Source organism: Anabrus simplex, chromosome 7, assembly GCF_040414725.1.
Source record: "Anabrus simplex isolate iqAnaSimp1 chromosome 7, ASM4041472v1, whole genome shotgun sequence".
NCBI lineage: Eukaryota > Metazoa > Arthropoda > Insecta > Orthoptera > Tettigoniidae > Anabrus > Anabrus simplex.
In genome coordinates this window covers 339,268,236-339,292,362 of record NC_090271.1, presented here as the reverse complement: position 1 = coordinate 339,292,362, position 24,127 = coordinate 339,268,236, and the positions used below count along the sequence as shown (strand labels likewise).

General features: G+C 38.8%; 1 protein-coding gene across 1 annotated transcript in view; it reads left to right on the top strand.

The window, feature by feature from the left end:
* Positions 1–24,127, top strand: part of Patronin (calmodulin-regulated spectrin-associated protein patronin) — a 760,252-nt gene that overhangs the window by 712,792 nt on the left and 23,333 nt on the right. Inside the window, exon 23 of the mRNA XM_067151814.2 lies at positions 4,185–4,286. Within this exon, the coding sequence (XP_067007915.2) occupies positions 4,185–4,286 (102 nt within the window). The remainder of the gene's footprint in view (positions 1–4,184; positions 4,287–24,127) is intronic.

Here is a 24,127-nt window from a genome sequence, read left to right as displayed (position 1 = left end):
GGATTTAGGTCATGAGCATTTGTTCCAGATGTTGAAATTGACCACTCATCCCGCCAACTCTCGTTTAGATTAAAATTGTCCCTCAAGAGTCGGTCGGCGAGTATACTTGCTGGTCTCCTAGATCGAAGTCGTCGTGGCGATGGGTAACAAAATTCCTGGTGAACTGGTAATGAGGGAGATGACCAGATCTTCTTTGGTTCTCTCAGCAGGGCTTCCTTTCTCCTCAGATGGGGTGGTGGGATATGACTAAGTACGGGTAGCCAGTGGCGAGGTGTTGATTTCACAGTACCAGTTATGCAGCGCATAGTATCCACTTTATGCACATGTGCACTTTCCAGCCATACCGGAGCACAGTATTCCGCTGCAGAGTAGACAAGACCAATACCCGTTAATCGTAAGTAGTCAGCCGAGGCTCCCCAGGGACTGCCACAAAGCTTGTGCAGGATATTATTCCTTGTAGCGATTTTGTGAGAGAGCTTGGTGAGATGTTCTTTGTAGCTCAGAGTTCTGTCCAGAGTGACTCCTAGATATTTCAGGAATGGGTTGTACTCTAGTTTTTCACCAAGGAATAAAACAGATGGCTCGTAGTTTGCAAGTCGGTTGCTGAGATGAAAACATGAAACCTCGGTCTTAGAAGCACTTGGGATCAAACGCCAAGACTTGAAGAATGTTGCCATTTTGACCAAGTCTGCTGAAAGAATGCCTTCTCCGTCCTCAAAATTTCTGCTTTGAGCTACCAGTGCAATGTCGTCTGCATAGATGAACTTAGTAGCTGTGGTTGGTGGTAAATCATGGATGTAGAGGTTGAAGAGAACTGGGGCCAATACTGATCCCTGTGGCGGACCGTTATTTGGTATCAAGAAACACAATCAGTGAATCGATCACTACTGATCTGCATTTAGGGCTGTCACCCAGGCAGCAGATTCCCTATCTGTTGTTCATCTAGCCTTTTTTTTTTTTTTTTAATGCTATTTGTTTGGGAAGTCGACCTCTAGAGATCTTTTGCCCCTACTTGCACCATGTGATATGAACCTGCATGTAATTGGAATGGAGGAAATGTAGTGTTGAATGTTAGGAAAGGAACATTACGGACATCACAAACACTCAGTCCCCAGGACAGGGGTATTAATCATTTACAATTAAAAATCCCTGACCCAGCCGGGAATCAGGCGGACATGTTGCCCTCTATACTGCGGGACCTTTTCTTCATTGTTTTCAAAGAACTTGGAAACTTATCAAATATATCCCGTGTTAAAATTTTCCTCGTCCTATAAATGACTATTTGCCCCAATTGATCCTCTTGAATTCAGACTTACCTTCATGTTGTGATCTTTCCTGCTTTTAAAAACTCCCCTCAAACTTATTCATCTACTGATGTCATCTCTCAACTGACACCTCGAAACACAGTGGAGTTCGTCTTCCCAACCCAAAGTTGGCTACACTACTCCTTTGTCGAAAATCACAAACGCCAAATTGTGCTGCTTTCCTGTGCATCAAGTAGTCCTGGCGAGGGTCCCACGCCCTCTCCTTTACATCCTCACTACAACATATAATTTAGAAAGTTTATTCCACCTACTGAATACTGTACAATAATTGCAATGTCTATAAATACATTTCAGCCTGTTATCAAGGGACTATGTGGGTCATCATCAGCCTAATTAAGATACACTTATGGATTTGCCGAAGTCCTAAGACAAAATTACATTGTGGAAATAAAATTTTAAAAAATGAACTGTGTATGTGATGCGATAACGTACATATAAAATGTTAATGTACTGATCAGTGACAAATAAAATGTTCAGGATTTACATGAATTACAAGTAAACAGTAAGAATAGTATCATACAATATGGCTTTGTTAGTGAATTGTTGATACTTCTATTGAGTTCTACATTTCAAGTGCAGAGGGTGTCTGTCTTGATTGAGCTCCAATATTTCTGATACAAACATTAAATGTAGATAAAACCATACGACATTCTTATAATTTAAAGGATTCTTGCTGTGGTCTGAGGAAAATTCCCAATCCAAGTTAGAACCAATAGAACCTGATGAAGAAAAAGTTGGAATTAACGCAAGATATTTTAAGGAAGGGTATGGCGAAAAATGAAGAAAGAAAACAATGAGTACTCACCTTGCGCGCAATGTGAACGACCTGACCAGTAGAGTGCAACTGAGGGAATGAGAATGGCATGGAATAGGAGGGGAAGAAAGTTGGTGAGGGGAGGAGCAATCCAGTGGAGTGGGTGACGCGGAAGTGGCTTAAGGTGGGGCCGGCGGAGGACTATTAATTAACTTAAAGAAAGATTTTTGATCCGCTAAATTGTTTTTCCTGAAATAGGTAATGAATAAATCAAATAAAATATTAGACTTTTCCGTTATTTTGTTAAGGTTGTAGTTAGCATTAAAGTACTGGTCCAGATGTATATAAAACTTCTCAATTAAGCAGAGGTCCCTTGTTAGCTATTTCAAGAATGTCCATGTCTAGTTCAGTATTCGTGAATTTATGATTGTAATCGACCATATGTTGGCCGATAGCTGAAAATTTATTATATTTGACTGCGTTGATGTGTTCCAAATATCTTATATTAAAACTTGCTTAAGTTTCTTAGTGGCTTTTCATGGGGGCTGACCGTGCAGTGCTGCAACATTTTTACATGGTTATGATCCTTTGCCGTAATGATTATGGTAGTGTAGTGTATGGTTCAGCATCCAGATCTACTCTGAACCGTTTACATAGTATTCAGTGTAGTGGAGTTCGGCTGGCTACCGGAGCATTCCATACTAGCCCAATTCCCAGTCGTATCGCAAGTTCCACCTTTACAAATAAGACGACGGCAGATACTCCTCACGGGTTCACAACATGTCTTTATGGATGGTTCTAAGTTCGGGGAAAATGTAGGATGTTCTTTCGTCTCCAGTAATATTAGCACAAAGATCTCGATTTCTAATATCTGCAGCTTTTTGCCATCTTAGAAGCTCTGCAGTTTGCAGTGGGTGGTAAAAGAGACCACTTTCTCGCTTGTACCAACTCGTTAAGTTCTCTGCAGTCTATTAACATCTGTTTCCCATAACACCCAATGGTGCGGTGGATTTCATGACCTTCTAGTCAGGTTGTGCCATCCTGGCACCAGAATCACTTTTGCATGGCTCCCAGGCCCCATTGGGATTGTGCATGAAGCTTCAAAAGAAGCGGCACTATTACCACCTACCCTTTCGAACGTACCTGCTACAGATATTTCTTCTCGGGGCTACATCAAATGATCTTGGCATCCTAGGAATCGGATGGCTAGCTATCCCGACTTCCCAACAAGCTGAGAGCAATTAAGAAGCAAACTACCGTGTGGCGGTCCTCTTTCCGGTCTTCACGGAGAGAGCTGTAGTTTTGTGTAGGCTGAGCATACGTCAGTGTGTTCTTGTGGTGGTGCCGACTTCACCCTGGCCCACATGCTCACAGAGTACGCCGATCTCTCTGGCCTAAGACGGAGCCTCTTAACACTCGAACTCATACTAGAATCCTTTTTGTTTTATTTTTAATTCCTTTTCATGCATAGTTTTCTTCCCCCCAACCCCACCCCACCCCACTTAATTTGTTCAGAGAGAATGGTTACCTAGTTGTACTTCCTCTTAAAACAGCAATCACCACCTCTGATCTTCTCCATGTCGTCCTCTTCTCTTTTTCCCTTGAGGCAATGCTGTCATCAGATCTTTGCAGTGTATCTCCAGTCCACTTCCATTTCCTTCTCTTGATCTGCTGGCCAATCTGTAATTGATGTGAACTTTCTTATTGGACACTTTACCTGGCCCATGTATGCCTATTATACTTTTTAACAAACATCCGGATCTTTCTTGTTACCTGCTGCGTTACATTCCAAGTTTCACAGGCATACAAAAACACAGTCTTTAGACCACTATTAAAGTTTGCTGTTTGTTTCTAATACAGTTCTTTTGACCTCCATATGGGACAAGGTACCCTTGGCTGTCTTTATACAGCCGGCGACATCCTTAACTTCACCTCCATTAGCTGTTTTAATGCTTCCCCGACAGCAGAAATTATGAACCCTCTCTATGGTTTGTCTATCGACCTGCAATGGTGTGGTGTTGCAATTCGTTTTACGTGCTACTAATTTTCTATATTTGGTAGTTTTCAGTATTTGCTTCATCATTAAAAGAAACCTGATATTTCAGGGCCAGGTTCTTTGCCTCCTGGACTTATGACAAAGCGTCGTATGTTTGACGATGGCTCTAGTGATATCAGCTCCACACCCAGCTCCATGATGGAATATACAGGTAAGAGTAATATTTTTGTCATCTGTTTCTTTTATAAGATAATTGTTGACACACTTCTGATATTATAAGGAAAGGGATGGAATTTAGTAATTTACCAAATATGGTAAATATATTCAGTATACATGCCTAAAAAGTGATATCACAGATGTGGGATTTCTTTCCCGGAACTGGAGTGTTTGTGGTGGAGACAGGATAGAATCAAAAAGAGAGAGATTATTCATTCCAGTGAAAGAAGAATTTGTAGGCTATGAAGAAGTTAAGGATGAGAAACATGAAATTCTAGATCCAAGGTTCATCTCTCTAAAGATAACAAGCAACTTGATGCTTTTGGGGAGTACAGAACTGGAAGGAATGATCCTGACGCTGTGTGGGAATGATATCGTAGCAGGTGATGTAAACTGGGAAGAAAATGCATGCCAACAAATACGTATATACACACGCAACTCTCGATTAACCGGGATAATGTAGGGTTAAGGCTTCCCGGATAAGTTAAAAAGTTAACAACAGACCAGGCGTACTGAAAGTACAGTTAAGATTATAATAAATGATGCTACTGTATTGTTTTTTATCAACTTACACAACACGTTGCAGTAAAATTAATAAATGGAAAAATGAACAACACTTTTAGTTGAAACTAATAAGGCACCTAACTTTACTGTTTTTGAAAATAATCAGTCATGGTGTCCTGCTTCTTTATCTTGTTTCTCAAAACAAGCTTTTTGGTGACGAGATCATCATCCTGGCCCTCGATGTACTCCAGCAATTTGCCAAGGCAGCCCCATGCGTAACTGTTTGTTGTGCGAGCAGCTGTCTCCCCCTCCTCATCACCTTTACTTTGTCAACAATCTGTTCGTCTGTCACATAGCGTTGCTCGTTCTCATCACAATTGAACTACTGATGAATATTGTTTTCGTCAACTTCCTCTCCACAGTTTTTACAGCTTCAGTCACCGTACTAACCGTATCGGCTTCATCAAATCTGAGAAATCAATCGTCTTCAGAAATATCTGAGATGATTTTTTTTTTTTTTCCAAGACCACACAATTGTCAATGGTTTTGTTTCATCCCAAGTGGAATGAAGCTTATAATTAGTCTAGAATTGTAAATTCTTTCCAAAAAGTTTTTGAGATCATTGCCCTCTTTAGTCCTCTTTTGAAGAAGAGATGACAATTATTTCTTTTAATTGCAGATATTATGCCCTGGTCCATGGGCTGGGTTATTGCAGTGACATTTGGAGGCAAAAATGTTGCATAAATGTTGCCATCTGCCAATTTTAAAATGGTTTGATTTGGGTGCAAGGGCGCATTATCTATCAAAAGAAGGGCTTTTTCCGAGAGTCCATTTGACTTTAAATATTTACGAACTTCAGGGACGATGTTATTGTCAAACCACAGTTTAAAAATCTCCCTGTTCATCCAAGCAGACTTTTGGTTCTTGTACATAACAGGCAAATTTTTGGCCTCTGTACCTTTCAAAGAGCGAGGTTTTTTTTTTTTCTTTTCCAGTGATGAGTAAAGGTAATTTATGAGTGCCCGTTGCATTCGCGCAGGTCGTAATCGTCTTTAAATTTGTTCTGGGACCAAACCCTCATCCAGAACAAATTTTTCAAAATCCAAATTGAACTGTTGAGTAGCTTACACTTTTACACTGACATCACGGATGCCATGTCGCTGTTTAAAGCATATAAACCATCCAGATGACGCATCAAAAATCACCCTCCATCCCAAGAGCTTCAAAGAAAAACTTTGCTTCAGTCATACAAATTGTTCCTGATACTGGAGTCCCTTGAGCTCACTGCTATGAAAACCACTCCAGCATACATTGATCAAGCTCCTCAGACGTAGTTTTTTCATAGTTTTTCGGTTTGCCATACCGCTGTTTGCATTGGACGAACAAGCAAATGATGGAGGTTTATCTTTGTTGTCACGGTAGAATCATAAACGTTATATTGGACACATGCCTGTTCAACGGTAGAACCTTGTTCTATGTTTTGTACAATGTGCAACTTCTGTTGAATCGTCAAAATGACGTGCTTTCGTTTGATTGCCATTGTTTGCGAACTCAATGGCGCTGAACAAAAACAAGACAATGACAGAGAGGGGGGCAGTGTGGAGTAGAGCAGGTGCTCATGACCGGTGACACACCAGCTACAAATAACTTCAAGGTCGCACTACCCCTGCTACTATTACGACTGGGCGATATTATCCCGACCCTTTGTAATTCTGTATTACTGTAACTCCTAACACTCGTGCACTTTTAGTGTTTTTGATATCTCGCTTAAGCCGCAACGCGCTTGATCCTATTACGGTAAATCGAGAGTTGAGTGTATATATAAAAATAAGACGTGTGTCCGTATATTTCACCTCGCAGCCAAAACTGCCCACTGCAGGCGACTAGTGTTGTATGTGGTAGTAGCCTTGAGTCTTCCAACTTGCGCTATAGTGGGTGCATGTCAGTATCAAAATATCAAAAATATCAAAATCTCTTTATTTGCAAATGAGGTGTCTAGCTCGGTGGCAAATGGTACACTGAAATACATTATTGTCAAGCACTAAATATTAAATTAACAAGAGAAGAAAATTTTCCTATAATACAATATTATCCAATTTACGCTAACAATGTTTTCTATTAAACACACAGCTCATCCTTAATAAATTTATATTGTTTACAAAATTCTACTTATAATATCTCCTGTACTACTTATAAATATAGTCAACTGATATACAGGGTGAACGTTCCACTATCATGGTAACAATTTGATACATTCCTGTTGGACAAGCCCCATACAACAAGACATCAAATGTAGTGTATAAGAACGTATTTTTATGAAATTACTTAGTATCTAAGATATTTATGTACTCCGCAAAAGTAAAAAATAAATAGTAACAGAATAAGCCTGGTCTTTGTATGCAAGTTTTCTGTATTTTAAGGCCGGTCCCAGCCACAACACCACCTCACAAAGTCCATTTCAATCTGCCATGGAGCCATCTGATAAAATATCAACCCTCTGTTGCTCATAACCGCCGACAGCTGACTCAGAAAATAATGGGACCAACTAGAGGGAACAGTATTATAGATGTACAGAGAAACTGAATTGTTTAGATGGTATGTGATCACGTGTATCGTGGTAAACTGCGGAAATGCGATATACATATTTCAGGTTGTTTTGGGCTACATATGTTCGTAATTTCAATCACAGATGATAATAGAAGACATAATTTATGTTCAAAGGTACTATTTTTGTGTCCCGCTATTGAAGTGACATGGTTATTAGGTTGACTATGCAACAGAGAAAGCGCGCGTCACTCCTGTTGTTGTAGAACACGTGCTCTGTGTTGTGAGCTGTTGGTTTACGCACCTTTCAATGAATTCCTTGTCATTTACAGTTTTGTGACAAGAAGTTAATTCATGTTATATGTGTTTCTGTGTCGAGTGAGCCATGATTACCGATAGAGAGATAGAAGAACTTGGAAAGGGTTTGAGTTCTGAATAAAGTGATATTGATATTTCCGATTTGCAATGTGATGCCACCTTTTCCGAGTCGGAATTGGACAGTAGTTTGTGTAGTGAGGACACTAGCAAAAGTTCCGGTGCTGCATCGGGCGATGATTCAACCAAATCACCAGCTAGTGACAATTATTGGGGAACATTCTCAGGTTTGCAGAGACATTTTTTATTCACACGTAGCCCCGGTTTACAATTTCATCTGAGTGCTAAATCTCAACCAGTACAAATTTACAATGCAGATGAGTCTGGCCTACCAACCTGTACTCTTGCTTTCAAACAGGATCGTTATACACCAGACTATAAGGCATCTAAAGAAAGGATGATGATTACGACCTGCACTCACAAATTACCTTTACTTGTCATTGCAAAAGCAAAGAAAACTCGCTCTTTCAAAGGTACAGAGGAAAAAAATGATGCTCTCACATCACCGAGAAACTTGAGAGCAAAATGAAGAAAAAGTGACTCAGCACAAATGCAGGAAACCATGACTGATAATTATCAGAAACAGTAAGGTTAGGTGCCTTATTAGTTTACTGCAAAGTATTGGGTAAGTTAATACAGTACCGGGCGAGTTGGCCGTGCGCGTAGAGGCGCGCGGCTGTGAGCTTGCATCCGGGAGATAGTAGGTTCGAATCCCACTATCAGCAGCCCTGAAAATGGTTTTCCGTGGTTTCCCATTTTCACACCAGGCAAATGCTGGGGCTGTGCCTTAATTAAGGCCACGGCCGCTTCCTTTCAACTCCTAGGCCTTTCCTATCCCATCGTCGCCATAAGACCTATCTGTGTCGGTGCGACGTAAAGCCCCTATCAAAAAAAAAAGTTAATACAGTAGTATCATGTTAACTGTTATTTTCTGTATGCCTGTGCTATTTTTAACATTTTGCGAGTTAACCGCGATTTTACTTATCTGGGAAGCTTTAACCCCACATTATCCCTGTTAATCGAAAGTTGAGTGTATATGAATTTGAATGAAAAATGGAAGAGTATGTATAGGTACTTTAGGGCAGAAACAGGTTCCAAGAAGGACATTCTAGGAATTATTAATGAACAAGGGGAGTGTGTATGTGAGGATCTTCAAAAGGCAGAAGTATTCAGTCAGCAGTATGTAAAGATTGTTGGTTACAAAAAAAATGTGCAGATAGAGGAGATCACTAATGTTAAAGAAGTATTAAAATTTACATATGATAACAATGACATTTACAATAAGATACAAAAGTTGAAAACTAGAAGAGCGGCTGGAATTGATTAGATTTCTGGGGATATACTAAAGACAATGGGTTGGGATATAGTACCATATCTGAAGTACTTATTTGATAATGGTTTGCATGAAGGAGCTATACCAGATGAATGGAGAGTTGCTATGGTATCCCCCGTGTATAAAGGAAAGGGTGACAGACATAAAGCTGAAAATTACAGGCCAGTAAGTTTGACATGCGTTGCATGTAAGCTTTAGGAAGGCATTCTTTCTGATTATATTAGACATGTTTGTGAAATTAATAACTGGTTCGATAGAAGGCAGTTTGGGTTTAGGAAAGGTTATTCCACTGAAGCTCAACTTGTAGGATTCCAGCAACATATAGCAGATATCCTGGATTCAGGAGGTGAATTGAACTGTATCGCGATTGACCTATTTAACCCATTCCAGTCTGAGCCTTAATGTCCCTAACAAACTTTCTGGACTGGGCATTTTTAAGGATATTTAAAACATTATATCTCTGTACCTGTAGGAGAGCTGATGATGTGCTTTTATGGGGAGAGACAGAAGCTGAAGTTCAGAAGAAACTTAATGAATGGAACAACACATTCAAAAATTTTGGACTGAAGATGAGCAAAACAAAGACAATGGAAATGACCAACAGGGAAGGAACAAGCTTAAATATATTTCTGGAAGGAGCAAAAATCGAATCAGCCTCCCACTTCAAGTACCTCGGAAGCACAATATCGAAAGACAACACTGTTAGGCAGGAAATACTCAGCAGGACACAGAAAGCATCGAACTTCTACAGTCAAGCCAGAAATCTCCTCTGGAACTGCAAATTACCACAGAAAGCGAAAACAATCATGTACCACACTTACTTCGTACCAATCCTCACGTACGGTTTAACTAAACAAAGACTTGTAGAATCCAAGCAACTGAAATGAGATTCATTAGAACCATGAACCAAACAACCAGAAAGGACAAGATCAGAAATGAAGTGAATAGGAAAGTAGCTGGTATTGAGGTTCCTATTATCAGTGTCATAAAGAAACGCAGACTTCAGTGGTATGGGCGCATAATGAGAATGAACAGGGAAAGACCTGCCAGAAAATATTTCGACAATCTCGTAGGAAGAAGACCACAGGGAAGACCAAGAAAACGTTAGATAGAGACTGTAAGATCAGATGTGGAGGAGAGAGGATACAAATGGGAGGACGTACTGGATCAGAAGATGTGTGGAGACAAAAGGAGATGGCGAGCGCTTGTACACCACACCCAGGAAACTGGAGTTGGGAAATGATAATGATGATGACCTGTAGGAGATATTTGCCTAATTCTTCTTTCTTTTTGCTTGTTTGGGCATCTAGTTTTGAAAATCGCTGTTTGTATTATGTCAACTATCACTTGAGATTTTAAAATTGTTTATATAATATACCATGTTTTGCGACTGGAAAAAAGGTCTGATGGATAACTAAGCAAGTACAGTTTTCTGAAATACTGTTATATTTACCCTAATTTGCTAATATAAAATGTGCATTGCAATTACAAAACAACAACAATAATGAGTATGATATAAAAATAATAATATTTCAACAATAATAGTAATAATTAAAGTCATGAAAACAGGAGCTCTTATGAAATTTTATTTTAATTGATAAATTCTGTCAAAAGTTACTCAAATGTAAAAGTATTGTTCCATTTACCACAAAAGACTTTTGAGAAAGAGAAAATACAGTCTTCTAAACAGACAACTGTACTGATATGTGGACAATCTTACGTATTCAAGCAAATTTGAAATACGCGGGAACATGCGCTAGGCCGTGAAACGGACTCCAATTATAATGAAATGTAAGAAGTTGTTTCGAATTCATATGTCAATAATATGTTCATTTGCGCATAAACTTATAATATATCATAAAATATCAAAAATATCACTTTCGTCAAGCACATGTTTGCCGCGAGAAGCCATGTCTTAGAGCTCACCGAGTGACAGCATCTACTGATGCATGTTGATCAAAAATATCGTAAATTCTCTGACTTAGACACATAATACTGCCATTTGCTTAAATAGTCTAGTAACTAATACATGAAGAAACACGATGTAATCACCAGAATGCGTGCATAGCTCGTTCTCGATTTTTAGTGAATTGTCAAACCTTACTACGGGCTATGCCCGCAGCACGGCCTGAGCATAATTTCGGCCGCTGCAAGCCATGCTCGCAGTTGGACCGGAAAGAGTTAAGGCATTTGATAGGGTAGATCATGGTAGACTACTGGCAAAAATGAGTGCAATTGGACTAGACAAAAGAGTGACTGAATGGGTTGCTATATTTCTAGAAAATAGATCTCAGAGAATTAGAGTAGGTGAAGCTTTATCTGACCCTGTAATAATTAAGAGGGGAATTCCTCAAGGCAGTATTATTGGACCTTTATGAGTTTTATTTAAATATATAGTATAAGAAAAGAACTCTGATCACAGATGAGGCTTTTTGTGGATGATGATCTACTCCACTGTATAGAGTAATAAGTTAGAGGACTGTGAGTGACTGCAGGTTTCACTAAGAGGGAAAGACATTCAGTGGGTTACAGCTCTGAGTGCACTAAGCGGTTATAGGAGGATGTAAAGTATAGTGCCTAATTAGAGTATGGTTCCAGTGTAAGGAACCTTCCCCAGGATTACTTTATTTGAGTCCTGTGAAAGATCCAAAGGAAAGCTGTGCAATTTATTCTGGGTGATTTATGACAAAAAAAGTAGTGTTATGAAAATGTCACAAACTTTGGACCGGTGAGATATAACAGCAGAACGTTCCAAGCTGTCAGGTGCCATAGAACGACATTAGTTGGCAAATAAGCTGGAGTGGTGTTTTTAAAAGTAGGAAAGGATAAAATTGTAATTAGTTGTGGTATCATACACAACCATTAACTCGGCTCAAGGCAGATAGTCACCTTCCCTGTCCTTCACTTGAGTAATTCTTGTCTGGAACATCCACGTTGCGGGGGTGGGTATCCTCCACATCAGTAGGCCAGTGTGAAGGAGAGCTAAGTTCAGGCAGGGACCCAGTCTCACAGAGTATAACGTGGAACCCATGCCCAGGGTTACGGATGAAGACCTTAACAGCTTCTTAAGCAGAGAAGGAGACTTTCAGAATGGTGAAAATGGTGGAAGAGACAACCCAACCTCTCAGAGGAAATTAGAAGAGGAAACCACTGCCATGTGAAGAAGAGGGATCTTCAAAGGCTAAGGGAGTAAACCATGAAAGAAAATCCTCAGATGCATTAGGCTTAGTAGGTCAGCAGATGAGTAAATTTATACTTGCTTTTAACTACAATACAAGCCTTGGATCGAAGTTTAAAAATGGAAATGGAATTGACAAGTCTCTGGCTACAGTTGCAGAGTATGATGGTAATGCTGATGTTCGTCCAACTGTTAGATCAAAGAACAAAACCCGATTTCGAACAATAAATATTTTAACAATGAATGGGAAGGAAAATGAATTGATTGCCCTAATGGAGAGACGAAAACTCGACATCCAGGGATTAAGTGAAGTAAAATGGAAAGGCAAAGGAATGAAGAAACTGAGAAAGGGGTACACCTTGTACTGGATGGGTAACAGTAAAGAGAAAAGAAATGGAGTGAGATTTGTAGTGAATCAGAATGTCGAACCAATAGCTGAAATTGAGTGTAAATGAAAGAATTGTAATAATGTTTATACATGTAAACGAGGAACTACTGAAGATAGTACAGGTGTAATCTCCACAGACAGGATGTAGCATGGAATGAAAAAGAAGAGTTCCTCAATGAACTGGAAACACATATTGTTGGAGATGGGATCATGATAATGGGAGATCTGAATGCTCATGTGGGAACTGATAGAATGGGTTATGAGAATGTTCTGGGCCCACATGGCTATGGGGAGAGAAATGAAGATGGACAGAAACTGTTGGACTTTTGTATCAGAAATAACCTGATAATAAAGAACACATGGTTTATGAAGTGGAATAGCCATAAGATCATCCAATGAAGTTGGGATGGACAGTATGGAACACTGATCGATTTTATAATAACAGACCGAGAATGGGGAAGATACGTCATGGTTACGAATTGGAATTGTGGAATTAAAATAAGTAAAAATCCCTTAAATTGTATTGAAGAAGAAACCAAAGATCAGGATTTGGGAATTGAAGGAGGAGATAAAAGAATGGCATTCTGAGATTGGATGAAAAGGAAGTTGCTTAACACGGAAATACGAAGTGGAGAAGAAGAGTGGGACAATTTAAGACAGACATTTGTGGAAGCACCAAATAGATATGCAGGAAAACAAAAGCCGAATAGTAAGGGAAAGGAGACATGGTGGTGGACAGACAAAATTAAAAAAAGAAATAAAAGTAAGGAACAAGGTGAGGAAAGAAATGGATAAGGAAAAGCATAAAACGTATCAGAGGGATGAGAATAAGATAGAAAGGTTACATGTGGAATACAAAAGATTGAAACTACAAGGAAAGACGAGTATCAAGGAAGAAAAGGAGAAATGTTGGGGAGAGTTTACCAACAAAATTGAGCAAGATAGTCAAGGAAATCAGAAACTATTATACAGAGTTATAAAATCGAAAAGAATAAATCAAGAAAAAATCAAAGCATTATAGAGGGAAGATGGATCCGTAATACATGACGAAAAGGGTTTTCAAGAAGGTGATGGCAAAGTATTTTGAAAAACTTTATAATGAGGATGACTGCTCGGAGGAAGGAGGAGATAAGAAAATGGAAATAATAGATGGAGAAAAAGAAGAGAACCCGATAACATGGTTGGAACTTGAAAGGGCAGTGAAACCAATGACCAAAGGTAAAGCAAGTGGAAAAGACGAATTCAATGCTGATATGATTAAGGCAGCAGGAAGCATTGGACTACAGTGGCTATACCGAGCCCTCAATGCCATATGGAAGGATGAAAGGATACCTGAAGATTGGCAACAAGGAAGCATTGTACCACTGTTCAAAACAGGAAATAGAAAGAAATGTGAAAATTATAGAGGTATAACCATATTATCACATGGGCTAAAAATAATGGAGAAAGTCATAGACAAAAGACTGAGGGATGTAATAGAAACACAGTTGGAGGAAAAACAATATGGCTTTAGACTGAATAGATCAACAATAGACTTGATATTTACAGTGCGAACGATAATGGAAAACCATCTGGAAAGGAACAAGGAAATCATATTCGTATTTTTGGATTTGGGAAAAGCTTATGATACAGTTAAGAGAAAACATGTATGGGAATGTTTAGTGAAAAGGAATGTACCAAAATCATTAATTAACAAGATAAAAATGTTGTATAATGAGAGTAAAAGCAGTGTACAAGTGGGGAGTGGTGACTCTGAAACATTTTGTACAAAAAAAGTCTCAAGCAAGAAACTGCACTATCGCCATTAATGTCTATTATATTGATGGGAAGTTTGAATCGTTGTGGTAGGTTAGGGAATCACAAAAGGGAGATGGGTAGACTAAACTTAGATTTAGTTGGTATAAGTGAAGTACATTGCCAAAGAAGAACAGGATTTTTGGTCAGGCGACTACAGAATTATCAACACAAAATCAAACAGAGGAAATGCAGGAGTTGGTTTAATAATTAATAAGAAAATAGAGCAGCAGGTAAGCTACTGCAACCAGAATAGTGAAAGGATTATTGTTGTCAAGATAGACACCAGACCAATGCTCACCACAATAGTGCAGGTCTATATGCCTACTAGTTCAGCGGATGATGAGGAAATCTAAAGAATATATGAAGAGAGAGAAGATTTGATACAGTATGTAAAAGGTGAAATGAAATGGCGTATGGCTTTTTTAGTGCCGAGAGTGTCCGAGGACATGTTCGGCTCGTCAGATGCAGGTCTTTTGATTTGACTCCCGTAGGCGACCTGCTTGTCGTGATGTGGATGACATGACGATGAAGACGACACATATACCCAGCCCCCGTGTCAGCGAAATTAACCAATTATGGTTAAAATTCCCGACCATGCCGGAATCAAACCCGAGACCCCTGTGGCCAAAGGCCAACACGCTAACCATTTAGCCATGGAGCCGGACATGTAAAAGGTGACTAGAATCTAATTGTGATGGGAGACTGAAATGCAGTAGTAGGCCAAGGAAGAGAAGGTAATACAGTAGGAGAATTTGGATTGGGACAAAGAAACGAAAGAGGAAGTTGGTTGGTTGAATTCTGCACTGATCATAATTTAGTCCTTGCTAATGATTGGTTCAAACACCACAAACGGTAGCTGTATACATGGATGAGACCTGGAGACACTGAAAGGTATCGAATAGACTTCATTATGATTAGGCAGAGATTCAGAAACCAGGTGTTGGATTGCAGAACTTTCCCAGGAGCAGACATGGACTCTGACCACAACCTGTTGGTTATGAAATGCCATCTGAAATTGAGGAAACTGAAGAAAGGAAGGAATGCAAGGAGATGGGATCTAGACAGATTGAATGAAAAGAGTGTGAGGGATTGTTTCAAGGAACATGTTGCACAAGGACTAAATGAAAAGGCTGAAGGAAACACTATAGAGGAAGAGTGGAGAGTCGTGAAAAATGAAGTCAGTAGGGCTGCTGAAGAAATGTTACGAAGGAAGAAAAGATCAACTAAGAATCAGTGGATAACTCAAGAGATACTACTGTAGACCTGATTGATGAACAACAAAAATACAAGAATGCAAAAAATGAAGAGGGCAGAAAAGAATACAGGTGATTAAAGAATGAAGTTGATAAGAAGTGCAGGACAGCTAAGGGAGAATGGATGCAGGAGAAGTGCAAAGATGTCGAAGGTTGTATTGTCCTAGGAAAGGTGGATGCTGCTTACAGGAAAATCATGGAAACCTTCGTAGAAAGGAAATCTAGGTGTATGAATATTAAGAGCTCTGATGGAAAGCCACTTGTAGGGAAGGAAGACAAAGCAGAAAAATGGCAGGAACATATCCAACAGAATTATCTACAACCTACAATCTGTATAAAAATCAGTCTGCGGTGATAAGAATCAAGGGCTTTGAAAAAGAAGCAGCAATCCAGAAAGGAGTGAGGCAAGGCTGCAGTTTGTTCCCCCTTCTTTTCAATGGTTATATACAACAGGCAGTAAAGGAAATCAAAGAGGAATTTGGAAAGGGAATCGCAGTCCAAGGAGAGGAAATCGAAACCTTGAGATTTTATAGATGTTGATTCCCATAGGGAAGTTAAAATATTTGTCCTGAATGAGTAAATTTATAATACCAATATAATGGTCCGTTATTGACATTATAAATTTTCCAGCTAACTCATTCTTGGGAGGTGTGCTAAGTCCCAACTGACGAGTCCAACTTAGCACACGAGGATGAAACGCAGGCAGCCAAGAATGAGTTAGGTGGAAAATTTATAATGTCCAATAACGGACCATTATATTGCTATTACCTTGAGAGTTGCCGATGATATTGTTATTTTATCTGAGACTGCAGAAGATCTTGAGAATTTGCAGAATGGTAGAGACGAAGTCTTGGGTAAGGAGTACAAGATGTAAATAAATAATTCCAAAGCAAAAGTAATGGAGTGCAGTCGGACGAAGGCAGGCGATGTAGGAAATATTAGATTAGGAAATGAAGTCTTAAAGGAAGTAGATGAATATTGTTACTTGGGTAGTAAAATAACTAACGATGGCAGAAGTAAGGAGGACGTAAGATGCAGAGTAGCACAAGCAAGGAAGAGCTTTCTTAAGAAAAGAAATTTGCTTGCTTCAAACATTGATATCGGAATTAGAAAGATGTTTCTGAAAACTTTCATCTGGAGCGTGGCGTTGTATGGAAGTGAAACATGGACGATAACTAGCTCAGAAAGAAAGAAAGAGAAGCTTTTGAAATGTGGTGTTACAGAAGAATGCTGAAGGTGAGATGGATAGATCGAATCACAAATGAAGAGATACTGAATCTAATTGGTGAGAGGAGATCGACTTGGCTAAATTTGACGAGAAGAAGAGATAGAATGATAGGACACACCCAGGACTTGTTGGTTTTTGAGGGAAGTGTAGGTGGTAAGAACGGTAGGGGTAGACCGAGGTATGAATATGACAAGCAGATTAGAGCAGATGTAGGATGCAATAGTTATCGTAGAAATGAAAAGTTTAGCACAGGATACGGTGGCACGGAGAGCTGCATCAGACCAGTCTATGTGGACTGATGACTCAAACAACAACATATTGATGGATGAAATCATAAAATATGTAAAACAGAGTATCAGTAGTGATGAAGTGATTGCTTTGGTATTTGCAGATGATGTGGTGATTTGGGGAAAGGGAGAAAAGGAAGTACAAAGGAGACCGGACATTTGGAATGAAAATCTGGAGTTTGGAATGGTAATTAGTAAAAGGAAAACTATATTCATGCACTGTGGGAAAGGGAAAGAGAGAAGCCAAGTGAACATTGACGGAGAATGGTTAGAGAATGTAGAATAGTTTACATATCTGGGTAGCATTTTTTTATGGAAGTAATGAAATCAACTCTGAAATTAGTATTAGACCAAGTAAAGGTACAACATTTTATCAAGTCAGAGAGCTTTTATGGTATGACAAAGTATTCAAGAGAATGAAATTAACATTATATAAACAGTATTTCATACCAGTTATAACATACGGACTAGAAACGCTGGTAACTAATAAGAGACAAGATAGTAAGATCCAAGCAGCAGAAATGAAATTTTTAAGAACATCGGTTAAAAAGACAAAAAGAGAGAGAATTCAAAATATTAAAATCGGAGAAGAGCTAAATATGGAACCGTTAGTACAGAGCATACAGAACAATAATGTACAACGGGTGATTGTTTGGTCTGCCCTGACAATACATTATTAATATTTGAATAATTTATATGTACATGTTTCGGGAGCCTTAACTCCCTTCGTCAGCATATTTACATCAAAATCTACCTTACCCAAGTCTCAAGATACAACGTCTTGTCATATTAACATTAAGCATTGTCCTGTATAACCTCAACTCTAGACCACTGTATGTACACTTTGCTGTTTTTTGTATAATAATGCCTGTTGTAACCCAACACGTAAGACATGGAACTTATTTAAAGACACTCTTGAATTATCCACTCATTCCTCCTATCCTTTACACTCTTACAACGTGTACCATCAAAATCAAAATCTCTTTATTTGTAAATGAGGTGTCTACCTCGGTGGCAAATAGTACACTAAAATACATTATTGTCAAGCACTAAATATTAAATTAACAAGAGAAGAAAATTTTCCTATAATACAATATTATACAATTTAGGAGCTAACAATTTTTTTTCTATTAAACACACAGCTCATCCTTAATAAATTTATATTGTTTACAAAATTCTACTTATAATATCTCCTGTACTACTTATAAATATAGTCAACTGATATACAGTATGTGGAATTACTTCAAATGATACTGTACAACTGGTATAAGATTAATATTTACATTGCATTTATTTACTTATTTACTTTTTTTTTACCCGTTCTGGAACCTAAGTAGCATAACGACCTGCTGCGTCTTAACCAGAGCCCCTTTTGCCACCACTTTTCAGAGTTCCTGAAGGGCATTCACAGCTACCGTAGCGGTCCCAGGGCCCTCGAAGTCCCCACTGTACTTCACCGCTACAGGCAGTCCCCTACTTTGGCTGTCCAAACTCCTTAGACCAGGGGATGGAATTAATTTATTCACACACATTTTTTTATTTACAATAACCTGCACTGGTCGAATGCCCTCTAACACTTAATTTATTTCCTCTGTTGCTGTTTATTCCCTTCTTGAATATCTGTACAGATTTTGGAAAAGGATCAAACAGTACCCCTAAACTGTTCCACTCCTTCACACCCTTCCCAATGAATGAAAATTTCCCCCAATCGCTTCTGCTAAAATTCCTTCTAATTTTATATTTGTGGTCAGTCCTGCCAAAATAATTATTTTCCAACTGAAGCCTCTCATGGATATCTCCCCATGCTTCTTCTCTTGTATAGGCTCTATATAATCCTATAAGTCTAGTTTTCTCCCTTCTCTTACTTAAAGTTTCCCACCCAAGTTCCTTTAACATTTCTGATACACTACTCTTTCTCCTGAAATCCCCTGTTACAAATCTTGCTGCTTTCCTCTGCACACTATCTGTTTCTTTTATTAGGTATTCTTGGTGAGGATCCCAAACACTGTTTGCATATTCCAATAATGGACGAACCATGCTCAAGTAACTTTTTTCTTTTAATTCTTTGTTGCATCCTTTAAGTAGCCTCATTATGACATGTAACGATCTGTATGCTTTCCCAACCATATCATCAACATGACCCTTCCAGTGCAAATTACTTTCAAATCTCACACCTAAGTATTTGCACTTGCCATCTTTTGGGATAACTACCTCATCCAAAGTATATTCAAATTCAGTTTTAAAGCTCCTGTTTGTAAAAGTTGTAACAGTTGATTTGCCTCCATTAACCTTCATATTATTTTCTTCAACCCATTGTTGGATACTTGCAAGATCCCTTTGTAATTCTGAACAATCCTCAATGTTGTTTATTTCCCTATAAACAATTATGTCATCTGCATACAATCTTATTTTTGATGTTATAATTGTTCCCTAAATCATTTGCATATATTAAGAAAAGTAACGGACCTATTATACTACCCTGTGCAATTCCCTTCCAGACTTTCTCTTCCTGAGATACATTATTTCCTACTTTGACTCTCTGAACCCTTGAATTTAGAAACGTTTTTATCCAACGTGTAACCCTTACGTCCAATCCTATTCCCTCCAATTTCTTTAATAATATTCCATGTTCCACTCTATCAAAGGCTTTGGAAAGATCTATGGCTATGCAATCTAACTGACCTCCTGAATCCAATTGATCTGATATGTCCTGCTGAAATCCCACCAGTTGTGCCTCACAAGAAAATTTCTTTCTAAATCCATACTGGCTCCTCATGAACCAATTTTTATCATCACATATCCCTCTGATGTACTTTGATATTAAACTCTTCAGTATTTTACAAACTATACTGGTCATGCTGATTGTTCTGTAGTTCTCTGGTTTCCTTTTATCACCCTTTCCTTTATAAATTGGTATTATTATAGATTCCTTCCATTCCTTTGGTATTACACTATTATTTATGACATAGTCAAAGAGAAATTTTAAATAAGGCACTATGTACCACCCCATTGTCTTTAATACCTCCCTGATGGAAAGCACTGACCTGAGTCTTTTGTGGGTTTGGCTTTAGGTGGTTCTTGTTGTAGTAGTAGTCAGAAAAGGTTTCTAGAGCTCCTGTAAGCATTTGTTCTGCTTCTTCAAAATCGCTTGTCCATACCGTTAAAGCGAGGTCGTCGGCATATATGAAACTTCTGGTTGCATGAGGTCTGGGCTGATCATTTGTAGAAATGTTGAAGAGTATTGGTGACAATACACTCCCTTGGGGTAAACCATTCCTTTGGGTCCTCCAACGGCTCTGACTTCCTTGAAATTCAACGTAGAATCTTCGGTATGCAATAAGGTGGCAATTATTCTCGTGAAACCAAAGTCCAGGGTCAAGCTATAGATCTTGTGAAGCATTATGCGGTGTTGGACTGTATCATAAGCTGATGAGAGATCAATAAATGCCACTCCAGTGATCTGGCCCTTCTCAAACCCATCCTCTATGTGTTGTGTTAAGCGAGTTATTTGTGTTGTACAAAGCAAATAACAAACTGGAAATAGTATTGGACTATCTGCTAGGGGAAGGGCTCACGTTAGTGAACGACATAAAGGCACTCACATACATACGCCACAACGGAGGAAGCGCCATAGACCTCACACTCATTAGAGGCTTTGATGCATTGGAACATAACGTCCTAATAAGAAATGAGGCAGCGTTAATCAGGAAATATATACCAGTAAGAACGACATTCAAGACCAACACAGACATGAATAAACAAATAAAAACACGAAGGATACAGAGAAGGTTGGACCCACATATGCTCCAGGAGAACACTGGTAAGATACCACGCATACTACAAGATATCAGCGAGCGAAATCTGGACGAGGCCATAGCAGGAATAACGAAATTCATCGAAGAAGGAAAGCAGCAAGGGAGGACACCAGAAAACGCGAAAATGGTTCGACAAGGAGTGTTACATTGAAAGGCGAATTACACTAGAAAAAATGTACATAGCTAGGAGAACAATAAACAAAAGACACCTGGAATGCTTCCAGACAGCGAGGAAGAAATTCAAGGCGCTACTAAAGCTGAAAAGGCAGGAATTTAGGGCAAAGGAAGACAAAAAGCTTGTAAAGGACGCTGAGAAGAACCCTTATAAGGCCCTTAGACCACAGCAGCTGCGATTTCCAGCAGACATACCCATGGAGACCTGGGAGAATCATATGAGAGGTGCGCTAGCCCTTAAGGAAACCAGACCGAAGTTAGAGGAGAGGAGAGTGATAAAAAGAACTCCAATCTTCACAAGTGAGGAAGTGAGAAAGGCCATCTCGACAAGCAAGGTAAACAAGGCACTGGGAATACATTTCCCTACCTAGTACCAATGTGGACAATGCTAATGAACAAGTGCGTGGAATCCGGTAACATACCTAATGCATGGTGGAAGGCAGTCATAAAGATGCTATATAAAGGACAAGGGGACACGAGCAAACCAGAATCCTACAGAGGTATAGCCCTGCAGTCGGTGGCATTTAAAATACTCGCCAAACTATTAGCACATAAAATAAGTAACCTGATGGAACCACTGTTACCTGATGAACAATTTGGATTCCAGAAAGCGAGATCCACCCTGATTCACAATTAAGTATTTAATTTATTTTCCACCTAGTCGATACAATTATTGCTTAAGGCAATTTTTAATGGTCAAAAGTGGTACATGTTTCGTATATTATCAACATCTTCAGCCACATAACACTGTTTAGATGAAAAATATATAAAATTGACAAAGTAATGCTTTAGAGGAAGTGTCCTTAAAATTAACATAAGATTGACAAGATTAAAACAAACAAATAACTCAAGAGAAAATATATAAATTATTTCTACAATAGAAAGCAGTCGTCAAGGAAACACTTGTACAATATTCCATAGAGAAATTGTCCTAATAAATATTCTTTTCTTAATAATTCATGAAAAAAGATCAATTTATAAATTAAAAATTATACAATTTATAAGTAATTATCGAAACGAAGAAATCCTGATATCACAGTGTGGCTCTTATTATTAATGTAGATGAAAATATAACTAAGTCCTAGTTGTCAAATCTTATTAAGCCTGCTTTCCTTTGGAACAGTAACTCCTGTCATTCTTTCACAGTTTTGCGCCGGGTGTAATATTGATGATGCAATCTTCCTTGCTCTTGCACCTGAGGTGGTGGAGGAGTGGGGGATATAGGTGTGTCAAGAACTTCCTTGCTGTCACCTATAGCTTCAACTGAGGAGGAACAAGTTGTAGGGCTATATGTAGGTGGAGAAATTCCAATTCTTTTTTCGTGATCCTTCTCAAGCATTTTCAAATATACTAGAATTTGATAATATAATGGATTCTTATATTCTACAGCCTCATTAAGGTTATCATTTTTCTTTACAAGTTGGTCTAGATGAATGTACAGGTCTTCATATGTGTTCATTAAGCTGCCCTTTTTTAACTTTTTTATGATGGTCAGGTCTTGTTCTATGTTGGTAAATTTATGTAATCCACCCTGATAGCGGCGAGCTGTTTGCTAAAGGACATACAAGAAAGAACACAAGCCCACAGGAAGAAGTATGTAATCTTCATATACATATATGTGGATGATATGGCACTAGCCGTTGATAACATAAAAGATTTGCAAAACGGAATGGAGCTTATCACACAATGGGCAGATGACAACGAGGTAAGGATGAATCTAAAGAAGACAGAATTAATGGTATTCAGGAGAGGAGGACGCTTATCGAAGGGGGACTACATTGTATGTGGGGGACGTACATTAACACCGAAAAACCAGTTCACATATCTAGGACATTACAAGTCTCCGGGACAACCTTCTCAGTACACTTAAAGAAGAGATTAGCTGCTGCACTTAGAAGCATAAGTGAAATCAGACATCTGCAAAGAATGTCACTGGAGACGACCATGAAACTTTTCCAAGTCAAAGTGCTACCAACGCTTACATACGGATTAAAAGTAATATGAGAGTATCTAACATGTAAACAGCTACGAGAACTGGAAAGCATGAAACCTTAAGAGGGTCCTAGGGGCATCTAAATTCACCCGATCCTGGTACGTATATGTTTTAGCATGGGAATCCTTCTTGATAGAGGATTTAAGACTACAAATGCCTCTAAAGCAAACTCCGGCATACGAGGAACTGTTACGAGAACTACGAGAGAAAAGGGACTCGATCGAGGAAAGCTTTTACAGTACAGATGCACTGATAAATAAGGATTGGATGAAAGAGGAATATGAGTTGAGACATTTGGTGACACGCTTTGCAATACACGGCTTTCATCACCGTATCTGTGCCAAGAAATCCTACCACCGGGCCAGCCAGGAGTGTGTATGTGTATTGTGCAATGAACAGTGTGATACATATCACGTAATGAAGTGCAAGAAGAGAACGGTCTCTCTGAATCAATCAATTTTGCTCTGAACAAAGTTCTCCTTCAATGAATTGTAATTTACTTGATGTAATATGCAAATTTTGCACATTGTGCGCATTAAAATTTGTTATAAATTCTTCTTTTCCAAATCTACTTTTAAGACACTGAACTGCACTATCATAATTTTTTGCTGTTGGAGGGAAACTGGTTACCATCTCCCTAGCTCTGCTTCCGTCAACAGTACATTGGATCAGATATTGAAATTTATCTTTTTCTAAGTCTGAGCCGTCATGAATTCAATGGAACTGGCTTCAAAACCCTAACCAGTCCCTAAATCCTCTGGAAAGTTTTCGAAGTTCAATTTTCAGTAGTTTGAGTTTTTTCTGTGAGAAACCTAAAAAACCATCACTCGATATTTGATTTCCTTCATTTGTACATTGTGTTAATACAACACACTCCATTCTCTGACGCGCTTCATCTACTTTATCACGATATTCATTCACTTTACCGTATTCCTTTGTGTGTTGTTCTTTATCACTGTCGTCGAGA